At 41.5% G+C, this 27,884-nt stretch overlaps 1 protein-coding gene across 2 annotated transcripts; it reads left to right on the top strand.

The window, feature by feature from the left end:
- The first annotated feature begins 559 nt into the window (after positions 1-559).
- mta2 (metastasis associated 1 family, member 2) lies at positions 560-25,254 on the top strand. Of its 2 annotated transcripts, none has more exons than XM_029454769.1 (18): positions 560-1,204; positions 8,624-8,691; positions 12,694-12,787; positions 17,922-18,039; positions 18,951-19,014; positions 19,148-19,265; positions 19,395-19,497; positions 20,382-20,481; positions 20,938-21,126; positions 21,280-21,354; positions 21,439-21,497; positions 21,594-21,757; positions 22,842-22,981; positions 23,173-23,401; positions 23,591-23,680; positions 23,782-23,900; positions 24,254-24,396; positions 25,073-25,254. In XM_029454769.1, the coding sequence occupies exons 1-18, from the start codon at positions 1,177-1,179 to the stop codon at positions 25,224-25,226; spliced, it is 2,055 nt and encodes a 684-aa protein (XP_029310629.1). In that variant the 5' UTR covers positions 560-1,176; the 3' UTR covers positions 25,227-25,254. The 2 variants fall into 2 exon arrangements, with proteins under 2 accessions (XP_029310629.1, XP_029310630.1); XM_029454770.1 differs by having other exon boundaries at positions 567-1,204; positions 21,594-21,694.
- The last annotated feature ends 2,630 nt before the right edge of the window (positions 25,255-27,884 follow it).

Below are 27,884 nucleotides of genomic sequence, written 5' to 3'. Positions count from 1 at the left end.
ATATGATATAGCCTATGTCATAATATTGATAGTCAAATTAAAGTTATAAGATGGGCTACTTTTTGACTAAAATTACTTCCAAAACTTTAATAACTTGACTTACTGTTTTATACATTTTAAATAAAAAGTCACAATTCTGTTTTAGTCAATCCTCATTTTGATTTATTATCTCATAATTTCAATTTAAAATGTAATAATTTATTTTAATTTAAGTATTATTATCGCCAACATTTAATTTTTTAAGTAGCATTAATGTACTTAAATTAAACAATACGAGAACCCCTCTGCTTGCTCCACACGCAGCTCAGTCCTTGTGAAATTGGTGATACAACATTATTTAAAGCCTTTTTACATAACTCTTATGATAACAGATTCTAACCATTTCCATGGTGCTTTCAGGATTTTATTCTGAAGGAGGCATGTTTTCTTTGCTTCTACTATGTGTGTGTGCGCGCGCGTGCGTGCATACCCAACTTCCTGCTTTGACTAGATCTAGCAACAACTTTACTTTCTTTGCTTGTGTAGTATGTGGATACTTTTTAAACATTTTTACCAATTTTTTAATAACCCTATGGTCTTCGAGAAGCACAAGATAATCACTTTTTGGCCACTATAAAATATACAAAGTTTTAAACCTTTAGTCATGTGTGTAAGTTAATATCTATGTTTATATAAACAGGTTGTTTATCAAACCAGGGCTGGTGAAAAAGTTAATTGTGAGATACCGGAGAATGACGACAATCTCCGAAGATGACGATTTGCGCACGAACGAAGGGGGCCAGTGAGTGTGTGTTTTCTGTGTGCGAGTGTGTGTGCTGAACTGAGCGGAGGTGAAGAAGAGGAGGATGAAGCTGGGAGCGGAGGATGGGAGGAAGAGTGGAGTAAGAGACAGGCTAGCTGTGTGTGAATGAGTGAGTGAGTGAGGAAGAGGAGAGGAAGGTCGTCGGAGGGACCGAAAACAAAGACTTGGATATTTTGGGGATAACCTCCGGAACATTACTAACGGAAACTTTCAACTTTTTACCCGCCACATCTCGGCTTGTTGTGTCCAGAGCCGGCTTTGTTTCACGGCGGGGGTGTCTACGATAAATGAAGGAATAAAATAGATCCCCATCGACCTTTTTCTACCCAAGCAGGGAATACCCTGGGACTGCTTTTGATAAAGGTTACGAGAGAATGGCGGCCAACATGTACCGAGTGGGAGGTAAGGAATGTTTTACATTTTTAAGACACCCCCCCACAACGTGATTGTTCGTTTCGACAGTAAGGTGGCTAGCTAGCCGCTAGCTGTCTGTTCCGTTAGCGGCTAACTAATGCTAGCTTTTCCTAGCGTCTGTACGTGCATCCACTCTTGCATGGAAGAACGTCAAATCTATTAAAACCTCCAACAATGTAATGTGACTTAGCTAATGAGCGAATGCCAATAGCTCCAACACTATGACTTAGTTTCTACTCAGTTATAATTAGCCAGAGACGCTCCGACATTCGCCATTGATATAATACACCATTCAGTGTTCATTTTTTTGAAAATAACAACTTTTAAAACAGATTGGTGTGATATCTCGACTAGTGTCAACCAAAATACGTTACCCCTCGGCGGGTGGCTGGCAAGTAGCATGAACCGGTTGTGAAAGTTGGTACATCATTTGAAATAAATGCATCCTGGTGAATAGAAGAGTTGATCAAATTGTCTTTATAGTTGCAAGTAAGCAAAGGAACTATAATTTGTCATATTATTGGACGTTGGAGTCGGTACATATGGTAACGTCCTGGAAGTGAACACAATGCTAGTTAGCATAAACTGCTAAATTAGCTGTTGAGAGGTCAGCGACATCCAACAAAATGTAGAGACGTCTGGTGTATCGTTAGCTAGCTAAAGCAGGTCGGCTAGCTTTGTCGGTGGTGTGGGTAATTACATTAGTGCCTCCGCCATATCACTTCATATGCAACGGATAGCGTTAGCCGTGCTAGCTAACTTTGATTGCTAAGTTTTGTTAGCTTAGCGCTACGTACTGTATGCGTTAGCCGGTGTGATTGCTTTAAAACAATACTAACAGATAACGTTAAGTGGTTAGTTTATTAAGAGAAACTATATTGCCTTATACTATGTATCGGTAGTTACAACGAAACACCGGCAAGTGAAACAAGCAGCGTTAACTAAGTTGGCTAACACTACCTTGCTACCAGTTTCGTTTGTGTAGGTGAGACTTCTCATTGTATTATGTACCACTACTTTGGCACTGGATGGAAGCTGTAGTATCTCAGCAAATTAAAAAAAGAATATATAAATATAAATATATTTCACATTATCCCGTGATTTGTGAAATTGTGTGTGAGCTACAGTAAACTGTTGCAGGTTGAAGATTTTCACTTCACTCGTTTGCTAACACCGGGTAACCAAACGTCACCATCGTTATGGGAAGAAACGAAACGCCGGTAGAGACTGCTAGCTGCTAGCTACATTGCCTCCTCTGTTTCCCCCCCGTTTCATCGACCCTGAGATATGTACAAGAGTACCTGCACTCTACTGTGGATGTTGATCAGTCCGTTTATCTTTCCAGTGCGTGTGACTAACGTTTGTCTATAATCTTTAATAACGATGTTAGGACTTGGTGTACCTTCTTTGAGTCTGATTTTGTGGCGTCCGAAATGGTTGAATTGACAGTGAGACAGTGCGCCACTGACAGTCTTATTGCTGTGTAAGGTCTGGTCACACAAGAGTCTGTGGTCTATTTAGGTCATGCTGATTAAACACTACTCTGCAAAAATATGCTGCACAATTATCTGTTTAATGTAAACACTCGGTTTTCGTCGAATGTTATAATGGCATGCTACAATGTTAATGTGTTTGTTATAAGGTAGCATCGTTTTTTGCATCAGTTTGTTCACTGGTTAATGAGTCTGACTAGTCTGGAACATATCCACAGCAGATAGCAAGAGCACCTCTTGTCGGCGTTAGTGGCAGACTGCTAGAATAAGCCGATACTGAGCTTTTATGAAATATCAGGTATTGATTATTCAGACTATTACTTATTTTTCCCCCCCTTTTTTCAAGGTGCAACTTAAACCAAAAAAATAAATCACGGTATCATTGGATTTTTTAAATGTCCTGCAATGGTAAAAAGAAAATGCTTTTCAGCCTTAATGGTTACTGTATTTGTATTTACATTGACTCCAATGTTTAGTTCCCTTCCCTATTTTTTGGTCTGGTTTTTGTAATATGGTGTTCAGTGCACACATTCAGATACTGTTTGTGCATGAGACCTGTAAAGCTGGATAGATACAAAGGCTTGCTGCTCAGAGATGTTCTCCAACCCCTAAAGGACATGTGATGTGTCTGTGTTATGAACAGTCAACAGGCATTCTGAGGGAACTTGACATAAGATGCTTTCTTATCCATTTTTTTGTAGAGCCGCTGGGTCTCTCTGGTGAAGTTGTCATGTTTGCCAGCTTGCTCGATCATGAGTGTGCCGTGGAATTTCCACAGCAGGAATGCAGTGTGATGTGGCAAATGAAATGTTAGTGTTAATGCTAAGTCTAGCACATAACACATTGCAGTTAGCAAGTGATTATGTAATTACTTAGAAATGTATTTTAAAGTAGCCCACACAGTACCAAGGTTAAGTTATTTGGCTGTTTAACGTAGAAACGATCAAGAAAAAAATGCATTTTGTAATGTAGGCATTACTGGCAATTTTAATCTGCCAGAATGAGTTCATATTTTATGAAGCAAGTGTCCATGGATTTTGCGTTCCATGAGGATTTCTATTGTTGCAGCTGGATGGTGCAGGCCTATATTACTAGTCCTCTAGAAGGAGAAGCACACAGTGTTCAGCCTGCATGTAAGATCATTATCTTCCCCAGAGATTAGTCAAAGGGCTTCCTCCTCTTCATTCACCCTCAAGCACCCAGCATACTGCGCCACTCCAGCCGCATACGTCCACAACAAACACTCACGGCTCCTCAGACACTTTCTTCTTAGATCTTTTTTTCTACCCTTAAATACATACATTAACATTAAACCAGCTGAAGCTCTGATGTCCAGTGTTGTTTTCGTGGATCATTGATCCATCAGCCCCCTCGTTCATTGATACACTAAGCTGGCCTCAGTGCTGGTGGAACAGGAGCATTCTTTAATTTGTCCCACTGGGCAAGAAGTAGAGATGGAGGGCTGTAAAATGAAAGAGTAGCTTCTTACGTTCACCATCACTATGTCTTTAGAGCTAGAATCCGTCATGTCAGACACATGAGCGTACACATCCTCTTTTGGTGCTTCAGCCAGTGTTGTATAATAAGGTGCTGTTGCGTTCCTTCACTGTGAACAAGGAGGTGATGCTTTTCTGGTCTGGCTCCTCATCAGTGTGCTAAGTAGAGCAAGAAATCCTTTCCCTGTCTGAATCCTTCCTTCTCCATCTCTGCTTGTGATGATGCATCCGAAACCCACTGATATCCTCCTGAGGCTCTCTGTCCCTGCTTGTGGGAGGACCAGATGGAGCTTGACGTGAAGCCACACTGCTGTGCAAGAACTGCATCAAAAGCTACAAGGAAGCACTATGTCTGTGGTAGTTGTAGGATGATTGAATGGTGGGCTTGATCAATATTTTTAAAGGCTAAAATCTCTCAGTTAAAGCTGTCTGCAATTGTTAACCGCTGGTATTGTGAGCTCATATTCACTATCATTAAATCTTAACATAAGCAATTACAAGTTGTTTACAAAGTATAATGACCTCATTTTTAAATTAAGAACAAATTGTTTCGCATAAATGACTGATTTTAGTTGCACCAAATAAGACTAATATTACAAATGTAACTCCACCTTGCTGCAGTGTTTCATGGCTAATATGAAGCTTTTTGAAGGGAGCTGTATTTGTATGTGGGTACTGTGACCAATCTGCGTCTTGTAGAGCTGGGTAACAAACATATTTGAGTCTTATTGCAGTGTTCAGTTGAATAATATAATTAAGATTTTTAAAATCCTGAGATGGATTTTTGCACCCATTTTCTTTTGTGTTGAGTGTATGCTGTGGTAACGTAAATGCTACAGTTAGAGCTGCCTTATATGTCAAATATCTACAATGTGAAAGCATATTGCAGTGTGTATGAGACAGCCTTACATGTGGTACAGTTCTTTTGTTAGTCTTGCTCAACTGCTGTGCACATATAGATCTGTGTGTCTTCGTTTGGTTTAGATTTATTCTGCCAAAAAACCTTCACAATCCAACATAAAACATGGACACACAAACGCAATACGAAACTGCAAGTGTTATGCATACAATTGGAGCATAAAAGTAAAAATAACTTATTTCCTTATTTGTCACGATATGGCGAATATCATCTTTTTTGTATCTGTGCAAGAAAAAAAATCTGTTTGTTTGTTTTTGCCATATTATTATTTGCCATCTTTTTTGTTTCAGGCCTAGATAAAACATGCCCAACATCTTTTTACAATTTATCTTATAGTGTGGATAATAAACATCTGATCACAGGCCTTTGCATTTACATCATGCTCTTGTTATCTGGATTCTGACTACAAGTCATCAATATGCAAATTTGGTAGGCCGAGCTGGTGGACTTGCCAGTAAACATGGCGCGTGTCAAGTCAAGGGAAGTGATACTGTCGTGTGGGTTCGACTTATTTTTGCTTTGCAGAGTAAATGCTCATCTGTAGCTTTTTGACAGACTTGCTTGAGTCAGCAGGAAGAGGTGGAGTTAGATGACCAGCTTAATTCAGCTTGTTGGGCAGATGTCATTTACACCTGGCTGAATTCTGATCACAAAGTAAGCCGGACCATCTCTAGGGTAGTCTGGCTGATTGTATCCACTCTGTGGGAATTTACATGATTTTTTTGCAGTTCCAGATCAAATATCCAGATAGAACTTGGATGTTGGTGAGATCTTTAATGTGTCCTCTTTGTTAGTCAGTAGCTTGACTGAATTGTAGTAACACAGGTTGTCCACTACATTATCTCCATTATCACCAGTGTCATAATAGGCTTCACTTAGTGTTTGATAATGTGGGAGTTGATACTTGTAGCATTTCACTATGACAGGATTTACCTTGTAACTACACCTGGCAGCCTTTCAGTCCTTCCAGTTCATAGCACTCCTATCTCTCCATTGTAAATTTAAGCATAGGGATGTCATTTTACTGACACGCCTGCTTTATTCTGAGTTTGATCAGTTTCCTTTTTGACTGAACTGACGCAAGTCTTTGGAGGTGTGATGCAAGGATATTTACTGCGTGTGTGTGGAGTGAATGTTGATTGCGCTGTAGACTGCTTGATCATCTGACCGCCATGCTGCTTTTGGACAACCTTCTGGCCTTTTGACCTTTTTTCATGCGACTTGAAGAAGTCTCCTAAACTGATACAAGAGCTTCTCCACGTTACCAACGTCACCTTATTCCCACCAGAATGCCAGAACCTGAACCATTAATTCAGGAAAATAAATTTAGCTGCTGGATATTATGTGGCATTATTGGCGATATTAGTTGGAGACTTTTTATGTGATTATTGTGTCCGTTACATTTTAACCACATTGTGCTTGATCTGTTCCCCACCGTTGCCACATTCATTGAAGTATAGGCTGGGTCAGCGCTGTGTGTGGTGTGTGTGTGTGGGAAGGAAGGATTGCTTGTGGTTAGCAGAATTGGCTGTGAAGAGCTCTGGATACAATGGAGGAGCCTGAGTCCAGCACACACTGATCTCTCCAATGATATAATCTCCAAACTTCCAGTCAATGGACAGATTGCCATAAACTTGTCGTGGATATTCACGGTCCCCAGGAAGAGATTCCTAATGATTTTGGTGACATTAACATTGTAGTCTCTAGGGCCTGCTAGCAGGGTTAGCTTTTTGGTCTTAACTTGTTGCAGGCTCCTGCTCAAGCCAGTTCACAGACCATGTTTACCTCTCCAATCAGATTACATACTGTAGCTTGTTGGGCTGCTATAGATCGTGTGCATGTGACGTCACGCTTATTTCCCAACCCGTAAGTCAACCATGTTGGATGTATACACAACCAAGACTGCGCCCGTTCACGTGTGAGTTGCTGCAACGCTTCGTAATTTTCTTTGCATTTAAACGCCTAAGATTGAAAGAAAATGCCAACCTTGTGCGCAGTGTATAATTGTGGTCATAACGCTATTCGAGACCCAGAGAAACGATTCTTTAGATTTCCTATAATCACCAAAAACAACGATCCAGAAAAGAGGGATGAATTGCTGTCTACCGAACGCCGTAAACTGGTTTAGCAACATAACTCGTGAGGATTTAACAGAAGAAAAAGCACAATTCACCCGTGTGTGTGTGGCGTCCACTTTATATCTGGTAAGAGCTCATGCTAAAGCTATGTTTTCAATGTTTACGTTAAACATTTGTGCTTATGATATACCCGAACACTGTAAGACCTTACTTCTCCATATCGCTGACTGGTAAATAAGGCACTTTCTTTACATGTGATGGCAGCCATTTTCTCTTTTCTTCTGTGCATGTTTTTGTTTTACTTATTCTTGAGACTAGTTCACTTGCGAAAAGTAAAGCACCAATGTGAGAACATGCTTCGCTTAATCCCACCATACAATCACAGTGTGCGAGGATAACATCGCCGCTCTTCTTACTCACAAACCATGGCTTGAGCGGTGTATCTCGAGATCTTTAGAGTGATTAACACGGGCATGGACGAGCACCCTGTCATCTTTCAGTGGTTTGGTAAGAAGACTACCAACCCAGCCAGAAACAAAGACATTATAAGCATCTAAGCTCTTGTATGCCTTCATTTTTGCGTTGGTTGCCCACGACGTTTGTAGCACAAGGTAGTTCACAATATCCGGATATTCAATCGGCGGTAATGAATCTAAATCCTCAATATAATCCGACGGCTTTAGCGTGTACGGGTCACGGCCGCAAATTTGGACTTTTTCCTCTGAATCTTGCCTTTGCAGAGGACTCCAGAGAGTCAGAATACTTTGAAGAAGTCGGAGTTGTATTGCTGCTGTTGTTCGCTTCAGACGCCATTGTTGATTTGTTGTTCATCCAAAATGGAGTCGCACGCATACGTCACAGTTTTGTCACGTGTTTGCACACTACCTATAGGTAACATGGGCCAAGAGGCACACGTCCTACTTATTTTCTAAATAGTATCATAGTTCGTTCTTGTTTTTTAAATGTGAATATTCTAACTTGTAGAAAATATATGTGAATGGAAAATTGTTTGTGGATAAAAGTGAAAATTAACATTTTAAAACCAAACCAGGCAGGAGAGGGAGGAATTGTTGCATGGTGGTGCAAGTGTAACATGAAAGTAGAGTACTGCTACAGGATTTAGGTAACACCCTGCAGTAGTTACCTACAGTTGATATGATTCTAACCTTAACGTCTAACCTTGGATTGCACGTCATGTTACATGAAGTCAGTCTTACAGCCTGGAAAGCCATTACAGCCACAGAAGTGTTTGTCTGACCTGAACTATCAGAGGACAAATCTGACGTGTATTTGGGGCTGATGTAAAATGTATTTTTAGGGGAATAATTACTATATCGTATTTACATTATGAGGTATGGTCATACATTGTACATATTCCCCTGTAAACATGAGTCTAATATTGTTTTTCTGTCTTTTTCCAGATTATGTGTACTTTGAGAACTCCTCCAGCAACCCTTACCTGATCCGTAGAATAGAAGAGCTTAACAAGGTTGGTTATCTCTCTTTCTTCCTTCCACCTCGTCTGATTTAAAAGCTGTTTTCTGTAATACCTTGCAGTGTTGTTTTGTCCTATTGTATACCCTTACCAGGCTGTGCTCATATACCAAAGACAGGCGACAACCAGTGTGTTAAAATGGTATATCGGTACACCTCAAATATGGTCCCAGTCAACATAATGTACACGCACATCGTTTCCCCTCGTCTTTCCTGGTCCCTGGTCAACGTAAACCGTGGTTACTGTAATCACAGGACACTGGTACCGGAGCCACTTTTATAACAGCAGCAGCAGCAGCAGCAGCAGCAGCAGCATATGACACAGGCTTGTTTCCCAGTCAAAGGATTAAGCTCATTTATGTAACACTCTTACATTGAAGGGCTTGTGCTGAGCACCAGGAGGACTGCATCGTCCTGAGTGCTAATGGCTGCTGAGCACAATGAATGGATAGTAAGCGAGAAAGTGGACAGCTCCGGAGCTGGAATGTGGAGGGAAGCTCTGTCTGTGGGCTGTTGATGCTTCCTCTCCTTATGATCACAGTCAATCCAGGGAGAATGAAACCCCTCATCATCTTTCAAACCTGAAGTACTCCGACCAGGGGGGGTGCTCTAACATAGCCCTCAGGATAATAGTGTTTCCCCCTAGGATTTTCTTCCAGCAGCGGTGCTATGTGCGTGACTTTTATGTTGCGCTCTAGAAGATATTTAGCTCGTCCGCTTGCAGGAGAAAGGCTTCAGACACATATTAGTACACAGTTGTAGATTACTCTGAGTCTCCTCATTCTCTCTCCTGTCCTCCTCTCCCCCTTTACTACCTGTTGTCCTGTCTAATGGAATACATGAAGTAAAGGACTTTAAGCAACATACAGAAATAAAATCACTTATTCCGCATAGTATGTGTGTGGAGGAGCTGAGCCCATGGATGTATAAAGAGAACTTGATACAGCAATGAATGTTGCTCTGTGGCGCATTAGCTCCACAATATTTCCCAGATCTTACGTATCCATGGGGCCCATAAAGCAAGCGCACTAGCATTTTCCTTAAACTCCCAGCTGCGCCGCCTCGCCCGCTCTCTGCTCTGTCACATGAATGAGGAGGGAAAATAGGACCTAATGATTTAAATAAGGGCTATTCAAGTGTTTGTACTGGGAAGTGGATTTACATTAAAAAGAATTAGACGCTGATTAGCAGACGTCTCTTTCACAATGTAAATCAATGGGAAAATGTCTTTTTGGGACCCATGGCATTACGTTAAAGGTTCAATGTATAATTCCGAGCCACCATCTAAATTCATCAATCAAAAAAGCCAACAAGTTAACATGTTTATATTTTAGTTGTAGTTGTCATATTTATTGTATTGTAAGTTTTAAAGTATTATAGTGTATTCTTTATATTGTGTAATGCATTCTACATTTACATATCTCTCTCTTCTTGTGTTGATATATTTACTGTGTAGTTTTTACTCCTATGTAAGCCAGTCATATACTTATAATCTTCTCGTGGGGCTTAGATATCTGTGTGTTTACTGTGGCACTGGGGCTGTACGGTCCGTTTTGATAGTTTGTATGTTGGTTTGGAGACGAGCGAACAAATCGTGTTATTGTTTCCTCCTCCCCGCCTACATAGGGCTGCCTCCCCGGAGTTTTATTCGACAGTCGAATTCGAGCTACCGGCTGCACGCCCCACTCCGGTAGCTCGAATTCGACTGCCGAATATTTCAGCACCGGCGGGCTCATGCAGCGCTGGGTCTAACCTGTGTAACGGCGGCAACAGAAAGTTTGGCAATCCGGCGGGGAGTCGGCTATCTGCTGACTGCTAACTTAAGATCTCTACTCGCGGTGGAGCAGCTGTGGGAACGAGGCAAGGGTGCCTTTTTCTCGTTTCTGCCACATTGGATTTAATCAAAACAAACTATCAAAACATGCAGGGATCATGGACGGGATCATATTGTTGACATGCCCTGACTCAGTCAGGCAGCGCTAATTCTTCTCCCTCTGGTCTGAGGGCAGACTGGCGCTACAGTGACTCGCTAACGCCTCCTAGACTGCACCGGAGCGGGGCTATTCGGTTGGCATGCTAACTTCAACAGATATCCCTGTAAAACAATATACATGGACGTCCTTGACACGTGAACACTGTTGCGTCTTCACATTCTGTTGATAATGTTAGTTATTTTAATGAAAAGTTTAAATTCTGGCATATCTTACACATTGAACCACGGTTTGGACACTATGAAAATTGGCTTCAAACCCCGGTGCTCTTCCTGGGGGCTTGACTGAGCCCCTAAAACACAGACACAGAAAGCAGAGGAGAGAATCAAATCAAATCAAATCAAATCAAATTTATTTGTATAGCCCACTATCACAAATTATACATTTGTCTCAGTGTGCTTTACAGACTGTACAGGTTACGACATCCTCTGTCCTTAGACCCTCGCATCGCATGAGAAACGACATATCAATTGTATTGACATTTTGGCAAATTCCACAATATTTGACAAAATACAATGAATTCAAATTGTTTTGTATAAAATTCCATCCGCTACACGTGGGGAGATTTTAATATAGCGCTGTGGCATTGATTAATGCATACAGGCAAACACACACACACACACACACACACACACACACACACAGACAGATAGACAGAGATATATATATATATATATATATATATATATATATATATATATATATATATATATATATATATATATATATATATATATATAATCATGGAAAAAATATCCGATTTTAAGAAGGAACAACTTCAGCATTGTGGAAGTGTTTTGATTACATTAACCTTCAGAGAAAAGAGCAGACGGGCTACATCCCACAACAAAGGCCACATACACTGTTATCTCCTAACTACACTGGCCTGTGTGAGGAACATCTCACACAAGCAGAAGAGAGCAAACACTCAAACAGCAGGCTGAAGTTAGTTTCACATCACCAGCTGGACACTCAATGCGTCATTGAAGTTAGTTTAATATCAAATTGAATGGGAATGAAAGTGTGTGTGTGTGTGTGTGTGTGTGTGTGTGTGTGTGTGTGTGTGTGTGTGTGTGTGAAAAGGTTTCTTTATCGTGTTGCTATAAAGATGGTCTAAAAAATAACAAGATACATTGCAATCATATTTATTTTAAGGCCATGTCACCAACCTCTAATTAGTATTCTCCCCCTGCAATGTTTTGAAAGTGATCCACTAACAAAAATAGCTTCTTTATTTAGACCAATTTTTAGAAACTGGAGTGTGTAAACTAACCAGTTACTAAAATTAGTGACAGAAGTTTCAGAAAGCTGTTGCTGCTTCACATCGAAAGCCCTACCATAGATGGTTAGTAAAAAGACATGACTGTGAAGCAATGACAAGAATTTTCATTATTATTATTGTTTGTACTAAGAAAGGTTTATTCCAGTGTGTTACAACTTTGTGCTTCTTTTTCATTTGCCATCATTAGTAATAATATTATTGTACTAGATTTAGTAACATGGCAGTGTTGCTAAAAAAAAGAACTATGACGGGGAAACCAATTTTTACTCTCGGGTTGTACCTCCAAATAAAGTGTTTTAAGATAATCTGGATAAACTGTTTGCTTGTTTGCAATCTGTCTGATCACCTGACTGCTCGTGTTTCTTTGTTCTTTGTTGTAGCGAAGGTGCCGTGTCCTCGGATATCGACAATCTCTTTGAATACAAAGTTACTATAACTGAAAGAAATTATGGACAAAGCTACAAAAATAAGACCTTTTAAGTGCAACAAGGGCTTGCTCAAATAATATGCCAAGAATCAGAACTGAAAAACAAAACTGAGTTTACCCTTCCACCTAGTTTGTGCCTCTGATTAACCCTTCGCATGAGAAGTGAAATAAACACGGTTGAAGACACAGATAAATGAGCGGTAACTACAAAGGCTCAGACTTCTGACGGGAGTTATAAAAAGTCGAGTCACACCGGTGCTTTATCATGACTTGTAACCACTGACTCTCCACTTACAGACAGCCAATGGAAACGTGGAGGCGAAGGTGGTGTGTCTGTTCAGGAGGCGAGACATCTCAGGCAACCTCAACACCCTGGCTGACAGCAATGCAAGTGAGTAGCAACCACGGAGCCCCAACCTCCTCTCAGCTCCTCTTTTGTTTTCTACTGTGTGAGAGCAGGTATGATATGGCTCACTGCCTTTAATGAACCTCTTCCCCATTGTGTCTCGCATAAAAGCCTCAAAGCACCTCTTCAGCTTTTGTGTTGTAAATTGCACCAAGGCCTGCTTCTGGGGTTAAAGTCAGATCATCACTTTTGTGTGCTGTGTGATGGTTTGGAAAAAGAATAGTTATTGGGAAAGCTGTCTTTAATTATAATCATGTTAGGTATTAAATTGTGGTCATAATATTTTTTTAATATAAATCAATACGCTATTGAAAAAGTATACTTAAAAGTAATTATAACTACTATTAGATCTTAAATTGCACACATGCTGCCTTCCTTTGCTCATACTGTGATTACACGGCTTCATGTTGTATCGATTTAGTTTAATTTTGTCAGCTATTTTTAGATTTAGTCTCTGAGATCCAAAGTCTATGTTACTTTTCGTCATATGTAGTCAGCTTCATCCTTTTTTTAGTCCACTAATACTCTGGACAGTTTAGTCTGGCACACATAAACACATTCAAGAAAAACACTTTAGCCATCAAAAGATCAGCTGACGGAAATCCGTCTGCCCCAGGTGTTCAAAGCGGCAGGTCAGAGGCAGCCGCTCGGTGTGGGAGGATCTTCTCGGCAGTGCCGGCTAGCCCCCGCTCTCGGTTATCGTAGGTCGGCTTGGAAAGTCTCGGGTTGACGGTGGCTCACGTCTCCAGCCATGAGCTTAAATGCGCAATTCGCCGCCTCCCAAAGTTCATGCTGGCGGCGCCGTCTCTCCCTGCAGGGGGAGGAACGGGTCTCAGTGCGAGGGGTCTGCGAGGGGTCTGCGTATGTTATCCAGCTCCAGCCTTCTAGTGTTGCAGAGCAGCTCTCGATTTTAAAACAGCCCAGTGCGAGCATTTCACTGCATGTGTGAGTGGAAATTAGTCTGGGTGAAATGTGGAAAAAAAAATTGATCGCAGTGGCACTCCTTGAGTTGCCAAACCCAGGTTGGCAAAATCCACTCATTGGCTAAAGAATCTTTTGTCTCTACTTTCTCTTACCCATTCGCAAGGAGCACTGCCTAATCAAATTGTATGGCAGTAAAATGATCCCGCAGTTATTTCTTTAGTGAGACATAATAATAATAATGTCTAACTATCATTTTCAGCAGTATCGCGTGAGTATGTCGTGCCTGCCCCGCCCCCCTCCACCCTACCCTGATCCAGCCTAGGAGCCCAGTCTCCGTCCTGCGTGTGATCAGAGAGCCAAGGAGGTGGGAGGGTGGAGGTAGTGGGCTGGTGCTAATGGCATGCAGACTACTGAAGCCTGATCACATTCACTCATTACCCCGACACCAACACCAGCTCCCCCCTCCCTCCTCCTGGGCCACAGTGCTCCAGACAAAGACATCTACGCACACACACACACGCTACGCACACTCACACTACACCTCAAAATGGATGCATTAATGCTGCTTTTTTTTATTGTACTTGGCACCTCACACGCTAACTATTTGTTCCCCGGTCATGTGTCGACAAGTCTGAGATGTGACTAAATGCAATGATGGTAATTTCATCGTGTCTTGTATCTGCTGACAGCCGGCGCTCTTTTTTAAAGGTTTTTATTATTTTTAAAGAGGCCAAGCCGTCAACCTTTCAAACATGGCTTTGTCTAATTAGATTTTATAGGTGATGCGGTGACGGCGCCTAACCACGACTGCACAAAATTAACTGACACATTTTATGGCTGTGTTTTTCCAATTTTAATGCAGCCTCTTTCAATAGCATGAAGTCTCCAACAAGATGGTTATAATAACAACGATGTTTTGGTTATCATTGACCCATTGTCCCAAATATTGAAAATCACATCATCATACACTGATAATCATTTACTACAATTAGATTTTACTAGAGATTTTCTCTGCTGTATCGAGTAACTGAAAGCGTCATTAGTCTAATTAGTTGTTTTCAAGCCACATAGTTCATCTCATAGTGGTTTAAATTGACATGAAATGGGATACAGAAAGTCCAGTCTGAGTAATGGATCCATTACCTTAAAGGCCATAAAATCACATTTTCACAATCCGTTTATTAATACCACTTCCACTGCAGCAGCTATTCTCGGGGGATTCTTGCGTAATCTCGCGATGTTGCGTTGCGTGATCGTGCGATATCGCAAATCCAGCTGCCTCGCAATTTGCGTGATTTTGGCAGACATGGAGGAGGAGAGGGAAGTTGTAAATGCAGATTAGGAGGACGCCCAACAAACAAGATGAGGAAGAACTTTGGTAACAGGATAACCTGACATTTGTAGTTTATTTTGAGTCCAGTCTTTTTTTCTTTTGGTATACTCCAAAATACAAATTGGTGTGACTTTTATATTGCTTTCATTGCACCGACCTGAAGTTAGACTGGTATTTATTTGCACCTTTTAACCTTCAAACCTATAACACTTGAAATTACTGTCCTCGGTTACCTTAAAGCTTCTATTTTGACTCATTTTAGTTTTACTGGTTTGAGTCTTTTGTTTTTAACTCATGTGAGGCACTTCGAATAGATGATAGCGGTCAGTGTCATAATCACTGACAAACACATTGCTTTGCCAGTTTGATGCTTTAATGTGAAGCTGCAGCAGTGGGAAATGTTCGGTTTACATTAGCAGTTAATACAGCATTTATAGAGCAGCATCCAGTTTGTAATACTGCAAATAGGGTTGGGCGATATGACGTATTTTGGCAACGGTAGAAAGTAGAGATTTGGCAATACCGTTCCTACCACGTTAGCTGTGATCTCGTGATTCTTGCATGATCTTGTGTATCCTGCTGCCTCGCAAGGTAACGTGATTTGGGCAGACATGGAGGAGGAGAGTTGTAAATACATCCCAACCAACCCTAGATGAAGAAGAACCCTGGTTACCTGATTACCAGATTGCACAATGTATAAAACAAAATATAGTTTTGTTAATATAGTTTCAAAGTCCATCCAACCCTTTCATAGACACGAGGTGATGTGACCAAATCCATGTGACACCCTTGTGTCACAGTATGTGTCTGTGTCTAACTGAGCATGGATGAAGAAGTGTTCCGGCTCCTTCTATCTGCTGCTGCTCATTTATACTAAACCTTACCTTATCTGCCTCACTTTTTTTTCCATCACTGCTTCCCTCCTCTTCCTCCTCATCACACACACACTCACACTCACACGCACACGCACACACACACACACACACACACACACCAATTCTTTGTGAAGAACAAAAGGCCCTTGATCCGTCCCCAAGGGCCACAGCACGCAACGGGTTAATTCTGACTTGCCTTGTGTCTTTGTCAGACTGTGTGTGTGTTTTATGCTGTGTGCGCTTTAAGAGCCTGTCTCTCCTTCTGTGTGTGTGTGTGTGTGTGTGTGTGTGTGTGTGTGTGTGTGTGTGTGTGTGTGTGTGTGTGTGTGTGTGAGTGTGTGTGAGTGTGTGTGTGAGTGTGAGTGTGAGTGTGTGTGTGTGTGTGTGTGTGTGTGTGTATGTGTGTGGAGGGAGTTGGGGATACATGTTGGGGGGGGGGATGGGCGCCTCAGGTTTGGTACACAGGGTTTCCTACTTTGTCTGGCAGGGACTAGCTGGACAGGAGGAGGAGGGGGGGAGGGGGGTTGAGAGGTTAACAGAAAAGGGGTGTGGCTTAAAGTAACGTCCCTCTCGCTCACTATCTCTCTCTCCCTTGCCCTCACTGACAGGGTTTCCTGTGGCTGAGTGCAGGGGCGGAGTCCACGGAGATGGAGCGATATAGTCCCTCCCCTCCAGCTTGCAACAAATTACTCACCCGCCTGAAATTAGGAATGCGCAATCTAGTGGCCGAACACACACTCACTTACACACACATACACACGGCTGCCTATGGCTTAATTCTTTCATGTATTTTACTGGCTGGGAACAAGGGTGTCACATGGATTTGGTCATGTGAAACAGTCTCATTGTTTTACAGAGAGTTTATTATTAACAAAGTCTGATGGCAAAGATCAAGAACACAGTTGAAATTCTTACATTTCTTAAAGTAGTCTTCATTCAAGAAATCCCATCATTGAGCATACAGGACCAATTTTCTCTAACCTGATAATTTGATGACCTTTGAACTTTTACAAAGTGCTTTACAGAGGATGAACAAAATATGAACTGCTACAAAAGGAAGCAAATGCAATAAAAGCAAAGTAAGATATCAACTCAGGACAAAAACAGTAAAAGGGCATTACATAAAAGTGTCTATAAACATAGCGGCCTGAGATATAAGGTCGTGTTCAAACAGACAACAATACTGCTTGGCAAAAAGGAAGCCTCCTTATTAATTTCAAAAATAATCTTTAACAGTGGACAAATTTGTCATCTCGTATGACAATTTGTCATCTCGTATATTGGCAAATCGTCCAACACTAACTTGCTAATGTTGAGACAGAGGGAAAAATGTTTTTCTAAAATCCAGTTTTGGAGTCGAAAAACCTTCAAAATCGTGGCTCTATTACTCAAACTGGACTTCATGGATCATTTTAAATTGTCTCACCTGCACCTGAAGCAACATACCCCTAACGACGCAGCCCCCCTGCGTTTTTGTAACACCGGTCTGTTTTTTTAGTCGGAACACCCGGTAAAGGTACCAGGCTCACAATTGACAACAAATTGCTGTAAACCATTTGTCCCGGTGAAATTGCGCTCAGCACCATCAGTACATTGTAAGATAAAGTTATGACATGGTCCTCATCTCTGTGAGACACAGAGGGAGAGAAAAGCAACGGATTCAAAAGAGATCAAAAGGAGAATTGAAGTTAACAAACAATGACAGGAGGATCCACAAAAATAAGGCGAGCAGACCTTCTCACAGCAGTGACTGGCGTACGACCTACGAAGCTGCTCAGGGCCCAACAGCCACTCTGCCTCTCAATGAAAATTGTGGGTATTTACCGAGGCATTGGTTTGCGTGAGACATTTTTTACTCTTCCGGGGGGGGGTCCTGACCCTAAGGTTGCAGATCAGTGCTTTTAGACGTCTTAGCCAGCAGAATGTATTGGAATTCTGAATGTCCGCTTTCAGTTTTCTGACCGTGTATGATGCGTTTGTGTTGTAGGAGAATTTGAGGAGGAGTCGAAGCAGCCAACGCCGTCCGAACAACAGAAACACCAGCTCAAACACAGAGAACTCTTCCTGTCTCGACAGTTTGAATCTCTACCTGCCACTCACATACGGTAAGTGTTCACTAACGGAGCTGCAGTGAAGTTTGAATCCAGACACCTGCCATGTACAGTTGGGTCCTCGCTGCAGCCATTCTCAGCTGTTAAGGCAGCGATATGTTCCGTCTCTGCATAGACCACTCCATTGTATTTCGTTTTTAGAAAGAGTTGTTGCACATCCTCTTCAGCTGTTGATGAATGAATTTTCAAGCGATACTATAGTGGCAGAAACGCACATGTATACCACATATTGGACTTAGTCATACATGCATAGGACTCAGTCACCTCATCTTCCTCAACACCACTGTCATCTTAAACCAAAAGCAGCTGCACTAGCAACACATGTCCATATTATTCACATTATTATGTTCCTATTTTTTATATATTAGTCCTTTAGTATTGGAGGCTCAGATATCTTCTTGCACTGTGGACACTTGACTCTGTTTCTGAGCAGCATATTCAGGTTATTTAAATTCTGAAGTTGCCCAAATGGGATTACGATTCAATTTTTAACACGTGTAACCCATCCATTTTAAACATGCACCTGCCTTTAATCAGAAAAAAGACAGGTGTGATGTAAATTAACATAATCACACTGGCTGTCATGAAAACTGAGTATTTAGCCGCACTCGAGGTAACTCATCAACTCATAACAAACATCTCAACTCTGCAAGTTTGCTTTTTGGATCATCAATGTTAAACCCTGTATGTTTTTTCTAATTTTTTGTTTTGTTGGAAATGCAAGGATGAGTGCCACATACACATTTACCTCTAGAAATAAAATAAATAAAATGCAGGAACAAATACATTTACTGTTTAAATACTGAACATGTCAATATCTACAGTAACCTATCATGACATTGTGGCCTCATGCTGCATGCAAATACTGTTTGTTAACATCTAATTGCTCTTCTCTGTCTCCCCAGGGGGAAATGTAACGTCACCCTGCTGAATGAAACGGACGTCCTGGCCGGCTACCTGGAGAAAGAGGTAAGACACCATCTTTTTCTTTTCTCACAACACATTTGTTTTTGTTTTCACATTACAAAAAGCATGAAGCAGTGCATTGAACCAAAGTGCAATTTGCAAGTAGCTGTAATTTTTTTCTGTGTGCTCTGTCCAGGACTGTTTCTTCTACTCGTTGGTGTTCGACCCTGTCCAGAAGACCCTACTGGCGGACCAGGGCGAGATCCGGGTGGGCTCTAAGTACCAGGCAGAGATCCCTGACAAGCTAGCTGAGGGTGAGCGACACATGTTGGAGATATTCAGTCGCTACTCGAGCGGTTTCCACCTGAAAATGAAAAACTAAAATCGAGCAGAAATGTTAAAAGATTGACCTTCCTAAGTTGAACTGTTCCTTCTCGTCTCAGGTGAATCAGACGGCCGGATCCAGGAGAAGCTGGAGACCAAGGTGTGGGACCCCACCAACCAGCTCAAAGACCCTCAGATCGACCAGTTCCTGGTGGTGGCAAGGTAACGCTCTCCTGCCATCTGTCACTCAGTTGCATCATCATCACTAAATCCTGTTGCCATGACGACTTCTGACTTTGCCATCCACAGAACAGCTTTTCTAGAGGAAATGTGTGAATTGGCAACAAGTTTGATAATCTCATGGGGAAATAAACATTTTTTATATGGTTCATAAATGTTACATCCATTGTTTGCAGGAGCTTAAGGTAGGATAGTAAAGTCAATAGAATATAAAACAAATATTATAAAAAGAATATCAGTGACTGATATTCATGCACTGGACGTATTGGAGGTATTCATTTCAATTCAGGGTTTATAAACATTTTGTATAATAAATATGCATTTACACTGTAGCTTAGCATTGCAATGGTGATCCTACAATGCCGTTTGGAGGTGCAGCACAGTTTACATGTTTTTATTTTTTTTTAAAGGAAATCTATAGTTTGGTTTTTGGAGGGAATAATCCTGCTGCCCATAAATCTGCTCATGAGCCAAAGACTCCATCTAGTGTTCATTTTATGAACATTCAGCACTACACTCCATGCCTCATAAACCGTGAATATTTCCCTATTGGAAATGTAGAACAGACAGTGTAGTCAGTGTAAGATTCCAGGAAGGCTGCTCGATTATGGCATAAATCATAATCCCCATTAATTTTGGTCAAGATGGAAATCACAAATATTTAACATGATTGCTCACTGGCCTTGGACACATGCATTAATTAAAAAAGAAAATGTTTAATTGTCCCACCAGGCCTGTACAATCATAGAGGAAATGGAATGTGTTGTTTTATCTTGTTTTCACAAGTGTGGAGGCCAAAATTGTTATTAAAAATAAGATTTGATCAATCACCCAGCCCTAGTAACCACTGTCTATTATTTTTTCAGAGCTGTGGGGACTTTTGCTCGAGCCCTGGACTGCAGCAGCTCCATCCGCCAGCCCAGCCTTCATATGAGTGCAGCTGCAGCCTCCAGAGACATCACACTGGTGTGTGTGTGTGTGTGTGTGTGTGTGTGTGTGTGTGTGTGTGTGTGTGTGTGTGTGTGTTACCATTTAGGCCCAAATGTGTCATGAAGAACAAACTTCACTGAAATTTGCATGAATTAATTCCGATGGCATACGTCTTGTATAACTTCTTGTTAGTACACAACAGTACAGTTTAGTGTGTAAATGTACATAGTGAGGTTTGATTACCAACCAGCAAAGTGCTCATGTGTCCCACATCCTCCAAAGACTCCAAAGGTCCCAGCTTCACACTTATTTTGCTGTAGAGAATTTCCGTAATTCTAATTTCCGCCAGTACAATATGAACCAAGTTACATCCTGAATTATTAGCTGGGTGAACGCACGTGACGAGGCTCTAGTGGTGATATATCATTTTCCAACGAGGATGACGAAGCTCTAATGTACCACCACTTGTCTCTACCTTCTCTCCGCTCTCAGTTCCATGCTATGGACACGTTGCAGAAGAACAGCTATGACCTGGCCAAAGCCATGTCCACCCTGGTTCCTCAGGGCGGCCCGGTGCTCTGTCGCGACGAGATGGAGGAGTGGAGCGCCTCAGAGGCCATGCTGTTCGAGGAGGCTCTGGAGAAATACGGCAAAGACTTCAACGACATCCGCCAGGACTTTGTAAGCGCTTCTTCTTCTATGCTGTCGCTTTCAGTATTCATACGGTATATGTGGAAGCTTGATTAGTTGGTAATGTTGATGCAATTTCAGAACACTGTTGTAAACTTCAGTGTGACGTGAAGTTGAACTATCCCGCTTGTTCCTCTCCCTCAGCTGCCCTGGAAGTCTCTAGCCAGTGTGGTCCAGTTCTACTACATGTGGAAGACTACCGACCGCTACATCCAACAGGTAGGTCCACAGTACACCACACAAATTCCAAGAAGCGCTGTTTGATTTGGGTTCGGTTCCAAGATTTCCCATTTTCCCTTTCAGAAACGACTAAAGGCTGCAGAGGCAGACAGCAAGCTGAAACAAGTGTACATCCCCACTTAGTGAGTATCCCTGTTATCTGCTACCTAGTACCTCCCTTGAGTTGGAACTTCTGTCAGAATAACTGTTTTCTCGCCACGCTCTCCTCCCTTCACCAGCACTAAGCCCAACCCCAACCAGATCATGGTGCCAGGCAGCAAGCCTGGTATGAACGGGGCAGCTGGCTTTCAGAAAGGACTCAGCTGTGAGAGCTGCCACAGTAAGTACACACACACTCTGAAGGAAGGATTTGATGGGGACCGCTTCTCTCAGTTGCTGACAGGTGAAGAAATTTTTTAAAGAAACATTTTACTCCCAGATTCTTTTCTTTTTTTAGGACAGCTCTGATCGCAGTAATCATTTCTTATATGATCCCTGATTTTAGCACTTATGTGAAAACAAAAGTAGCTAACAGTCATTTAAATACTGAGAGGAAAGACTTTTAAAGTCTCAGTCCAGAGGATAATACTCTTTGTCTTTACGTTGTTTACACAGATGCTATTTCACCTTTTTATTATTTGTTTGTGTTTTTTATTTATTCAAAAGCATTCATTTCACATTCATCCTTTTGCATAATATTATTATTACTGCAAGAAGATTCACATTGCATTGTGCACACTTAGAACAAAATTGCAAAAACAGATTAGTAGTATGTTTGATAGCCGTTTTACAGCCTGGCTCGTCCAGAGGTTTTCTTAATTACTACATTATCTTTAATTATTTACAATTGAACATGGGAAGCTTTCAAACAACAAACAATTAATTATGCAGGATGTAATTGCAATTTTTGGATATTGATCAGCATAAAAGACAGTTGAATGTCAAATTAAATACGGTAATGACCTAAATCATCACTTTTGTAGTTGTAAGTGAGCAGAATAATAGCCTAATAATGCTTTGCGTTTTGGTCAAATTATATAATTCAATTAATTTCTAAACCTGATTTAAAAATAATAAAAAAACTGTTGATGACACATACACCTGATACAAGCTTGACTCTGTGTCGGTCTGGATGTGGTATAAGTTTAACGAAGATCAAGTTTAATCAAGTGAGCTGAAACATGAAGATTGAGGGGAAAAGCACAGACAAATTACAATAAACGCATAAAAATACGATTTAACTGGATTAAATTGAACTTTCATTGCAAATTCCTATCCACTGTGTGTATTGACTGTATTGATAGCACAGCCTGTAATCTTTTTCGGACCAAACAATGACCCTGCATCTTTAAAACACTACAACTCCCAATAAGATGTCAACAAATGTGGAAAAGCAAATTTTGTCTGACTGAGTGTAATCTGTTGAGTTCAGAAGTAGTATAAACCTGTTGAGATGACACTAACTGGTTCTCCCTTCACCAACGCAGCGGCCCAGTCTCCTCAGTGGTACGCCTGGGGGCCTCCCAACATGCAGTGCAGACTGTGCGCCTCCTGCTGGATCTACTGGAAGAAGTATGGAGGCCTGAAAACTCCCACACAGCTAGAGGGCGCTGCTAGAACTGGCTCTGTAAGTCTCCTTCCTTACAGTCTAACCTAATCTAATCTAATCTCATCTAACCTCAAGTGATGTTTATCAGGCAAAAGCAGTCGCAAGTCATTCGTAATGTAACGATGTAAGAGAGTTATGATGCAGAAATTAGCTGTTTTTTTGTGATTTGCGTTCCTCATGGTTTTCCTTTTTTCCCCCTCCCCGTCCAGGAGTCAGGTCCCCGTGGTCACATGACACGCCAGGAGGTCCAGGGCATGTCACCGTTCACCCGCAACGAGGGTCGAGCCAAGCTGTTGGCCAAGAACCGCCAGACGTTCATCCTGCAGACCACCAAGCTGACCCGCATCGCCCGGCGGGTGTGTGAGGACATCCTGCAGCCTCGGCGCGCTGCGCGACGGCCCTACGCCTCAATCAACGCAAACGCCGTCAAGGCCGAGTGTATGTACACACGCCCACAAAGAACACTTAGTTTTAAACTACTAACAAGTGAAGATTTAGTGTGTACAGTTAGTATCACATACTCATTATATTAACTAATGCTTTCAAATGTACTGTGTACATTTAGCAGATTAAATGAGAAGATTTATCTAAACCACATTTGTTCAAATGATTGATTTGTTTCTTCAGGTATAACCAGGCTGCCCAAAGCCACAAAAACTCCTCTAAAGACTAAGGTGGTGCCACGACAGTCACTGGCCAACATCGTGAAGGATTTAGGTAAGAACACGTCATGTGACCTGTGACCATCACTTCTCAGCTGAATCTGAATCCACTTTTTAGAGGTATGATTGGTGTTAAGTGCAGTTGTGTCTCCGCAGCCATCTCAGCTCCTCTGAAACTGAAGGCGTCCAGAGGACCCCCGACACCCATCAACAGGAATCAGGCCAGCCAGCCCCGCGTCGGCCAAAGCCTGCTGGGAAAGAGAGGCTTCGAAAGCGTTAGTATTACACACACACACACACACACACACCATGTACTGTGCAAGGAAACAACAGGGTGCAGGCGTTCCCTCTTCACTAGACTCTCATATTACGAGCATAGTTTTATGTTCATAACATAAATCCGTTCTTCGTTTTAGATCGACACCGGTTAATTTAAAAGTGTTTTTCCAGAAGCAGAATGTCAAAAATATAATTTTTTTAAACAGAAACAGGCCAAGCTGTGTCCCTAAAATGTTCCATCTTTTTTTGCTCCTTTCAGCCTTAAAGAAAACCAGTCAAAGCACATTGTCCTAAATGTCCTAAAACAACATGGTTGATTCACTATCCTGGTCTTTTCATTGGTTCACAGGCTGCAGGGGTGCCCTACCCAGCCAATGGGAGGCCGTACACTTCAGGTATGAGGACCACCTCTCAGTCGGTCATCAAGCGGCAGAAGGTGAGCCAGGGGGAGGCACCCAACCCCGTGGTGTTCGTGGCTACGAAGGACACCAGGTACATCTCACTGTTTTTAGTCATGTCATTCAAATCCTATAATCTTTATGATAAAGCAGTATGGTAGTAAAGTCAGGCATGGAAGGTTCAAGGTTGAACCACAAATATCACCCATTATGTACACTTAGGAACTTGTATATTTTGTTATTAACTCACTTTATGTTGGTCAGAGTAAGCATTGACAGTTGGGGATAGTGTTATCACGTAACTATAATGCGATACCTGCCTAAATATCTCTATTCTGATACTGAATTGATACCATGGTAAAAACCTAAAAAGATGATAGAATGTGGAACTTAAAATTCTTTGTCTAAATTTTGAAAACAAATTGTACCACAGTACGTTTATACACTTTAATATCCAACCAGAACTTAACGAAGCTCTTAATTAAGATCAGCTCTTTACATGTTCGCATCACTCATGTCACACTGCTATTCATAAAAGGTTAAATCTTTGCAGAGATGAGTGCGAGCAGCACTATAAGCTATTTTGTTGAGTTGCCTGTTGGCGAAGTGCTCTGAGTGAAATTATTAATTACAGTGTATATGTCTTGGGCTTTTATTGTGAAAGGTAAGAGCAGAAGGAGTCAGGCTGTAATTCCCCACTGCTGCTGCTGACAAAGTACTAGACCAGAGTAGGTCTTGTAAATGATATTCTGGTGTTCTCTTTCAACCAGGGCTCTGAGGAAACATCTGACTCAGTCAGAGATGCGTCGGGCAGCGAGGAAACCTCATCTCCTGGTCCGGATCAAACTGCCGCCACCCCCCCGCTCACTGACCATGCCCCTGCTCCCCTCCAGCACCAGCGAACCCATCGTCCTGGAGGACTGAAGGGGAGAAACGGGGGGGGGGGTCTTTTAACAGGACATGGGGATCGGGTGGGGGTTGGGGAGGGTCTGTGCTCAGGCCGACACTTAACAGGCAGCACAGTACGCCATACCTGTAGTCTTTTATTTTCCCTCTTTCCAGTGTCATTTTTCTTTAATCCTCTGTTACTTCCCAAAAGTTGATGTGTCCAAAACACACACACACACACACACACACACACACACACACACACACACACACACACACACACACACACACACACACACACACACACAAACAGCACTTAGATGACTGTACATTTCATAACATTAAAACACACACTGACACTCACACAGCACCTTGGGCTTTGTAGTATTCTATTCCAAAATCCAGAATTATTTTTGCTCCCCTTTTATCGATGCCGCCTGTTTTTTTTTTTTTTAAATGTGTAATTTAAATCAAGATATTTCTCATCCTGAAACAATGGTGATAAAGCACACTTTGTTTTTCCTCCACGTCTCTATCGTTGTGTAAATATATGCACCATTTAAGGGGTGATGCCCACAGTATGTGAGGAGTGGGGAGGTGGAAATGGGAGACTGCGTGGGACAGCTGTAGCTGGCCGAAGGTCTGATATTTTTTTTAATTAGAAAATTTCACTCATACACTCCGCTTCTCCATTTCAGCACGGAAACATCTGACTGGCTGTTAACTGTAGCTCACTGACTGCTCACGTTTATCGGTAAAGTTGAGGAGAAATGTTGACGGAGCCTCTCGGGAGTCTGTAACTTGTAAACTCTTCCCATCATCAGCCTCAGTCCCTCAGTGTCAAAAATACTGAGTGAGCACAAAACAACTGGAGTCGTGTGAAAGTCCGAGGTTTATGTGTGCGCAGACCAGAGACGGCACAAAAGTGTAAACTAAGTGACGATAGAATGTCCTGTAATATCAGTTACAGGGCTGCGACTAATCATTATTGTCATCATAAATGAATCTGCTGATAATCTTCTTAATACATTTTTTATTTATTTTTTAAATGACACACTTCTCCAAAGCCTGAGGGAGCAATTTCGCATTGCTCGCTTTGACCGACCAATAGCCTAAAACCCAGATATTAATTTCTCGATGGCGAATAATGTTAACTTTAATGATGTTGATGATCACCAAATGGGTAGAAAAATGCACCTGATTTAACGTCTTAATCCTGACTTGCTCATATTTGGTTTTGTGCTCACTTAATAGTTTTGTTATTAATTAACCCTTCATAGCGTCTCGCCAGGCATCACAGTAGCCATTAAAGAAAAAATAATAATAATTGAACTAGGGTTGCTTTTGCAGTCGAGCCTCATTTAGTCTTTCGTTTCCTGTTACTCGAGATCCGTGCTTTTAAAGCCACTTTTAGCCGGTTTGAAGAGAGAAGTTCCCTGACTCCTGGTCACTTGACCTCACACCAATACATTTGAACCGGCTGCCTGGAATCAAAAGGGGAGGGGATCAAAGAAGTCTGTAGGTTTACAGTGTAGGAGGGGTTCATATGTAGTGATGGAGGGAAATCTAATGATTGTGGTCACCATGGATTTGGAGTTACTGTGTGACTTGCCATGATGAGAGAACACATTTGGCTTTGAGGTACTATGTTTGAGTCTGCAAAAGTCCAAAATGAAGCCATAATGTGCAACAACAAAAAAGAAAAAAGTTTAACATTGTCCATTGTGAGTGGACACTTTTAATCCTGGGGTCATGGTAGAATAAAGCCACAGCATTTCTGACAATGTACTGTTTGGTTGGTTTGAAGGAAACTGATGCAAATATGTTACTGGTCAGTTGATAAGTCTGTTTTTAAAAATTTAAAAAAAGCAGCAATATGTAAATGTACGGAAGACAATTAGGGCCAACTGTGAAGTTCTGAAATAATGTTAAAAGATGCAACAAAAAAAAGAGTGAGATTAAAGTTGTACTTTTTCTCCAAATATGAATTCATTCAGAACTTTTTTTGTTTTTATATGGCCTTGATCCTCTTCTGTAAATATCTTGATGATGCAGAACAGAATTATGTTTTTGATTGTGATTGGGTATGATAACAATGTGAAAGGAATCTTCAGCTGTCTCGACGTGCTTTCATTTCCTTTGTTTTTTTGTTCCCCCCCTGTTTGTATCGTTATGAAAGAGTGAGTAGTGAAAGCAAGTTGTTAATTGGATGATTATAATTCCTGTGAATTCCCCACAGCAGTGAGGGCTTCCACTGGTTTTATAAGCAAGTTTGGTCCCAATGTGGGCTTTGTAATATTTCTCAAAAAAAAAAAGAAATAAATTTGAAGTGTTGAGTTTGTAGCAAATACTAATCTGTGTAAAGACAAGTGGAAAACTGGCATATTTTAAACTTTTTTTACATCTAAAGTGTGTAATTCTGCTCCATTATTGTGGAGATGGCTCTAATAGGCTACTGTACATGTGAAAGATTGCTCTCCTTCATAGGGTGGGTGGGGTGGGTGGTCATTTAAACCAGGGGTGACATTCAAAAGGGACAGGGTGCTGATTTTTTTATGATGGAGAGACAAACATGCTACAACTGAAACTTTTTCTCAAGTGTTTTTTATTCCGATGTCTCTGTATCCTTTAATGTATCTTGATAAGAAAAGAAATAAAGAATTTTTTTTTCTTCGTGGTCAGTCATGGGCTCTT

The sequence above is a fragment of the Cottoperca gobio genome, chromosome 18 (assembly GCF_900634415.1).
Source record: "Cottoperca gobio chromosome 18, fCotGob3.1, whole genome shotgun sequence".
In the NCBI taxonomy this organism is placed as follows: Eukaryota; Metazoa; Chordata; class Actinopteri; order Perciformes; family Bovichtidae; genus Cottoperca; species Cottoperca gobio.
Note: the sequence above shows the minus strand (reverse complement) of the source record. Positions and strands in the feature narration are given on the sequence as shown.

Bases quoted from the DNA above. Each gene is read 5' to 3' on its own strand.
- mta2 (XM_029454769.1), top strand. From the start codon at position 1,177: ATGGCGGCCAACATGTACCGAGTGGGAG. The intron at 19,015-19,147 runs GTAAGACACCAT...TGCTCTGTCCAG, and splicing joins CCGGCTACCTGGAGAAAGAG to GACTGTTTCTTCTACTCGTT. The intron at 21,758-22,841 runs GTGAAGAAATTT...TCACCAACGCAG, and splicing joins CTTCTCTCAGTTGCTGACAG to CGGCCCAGTCTCCTCAGTGG.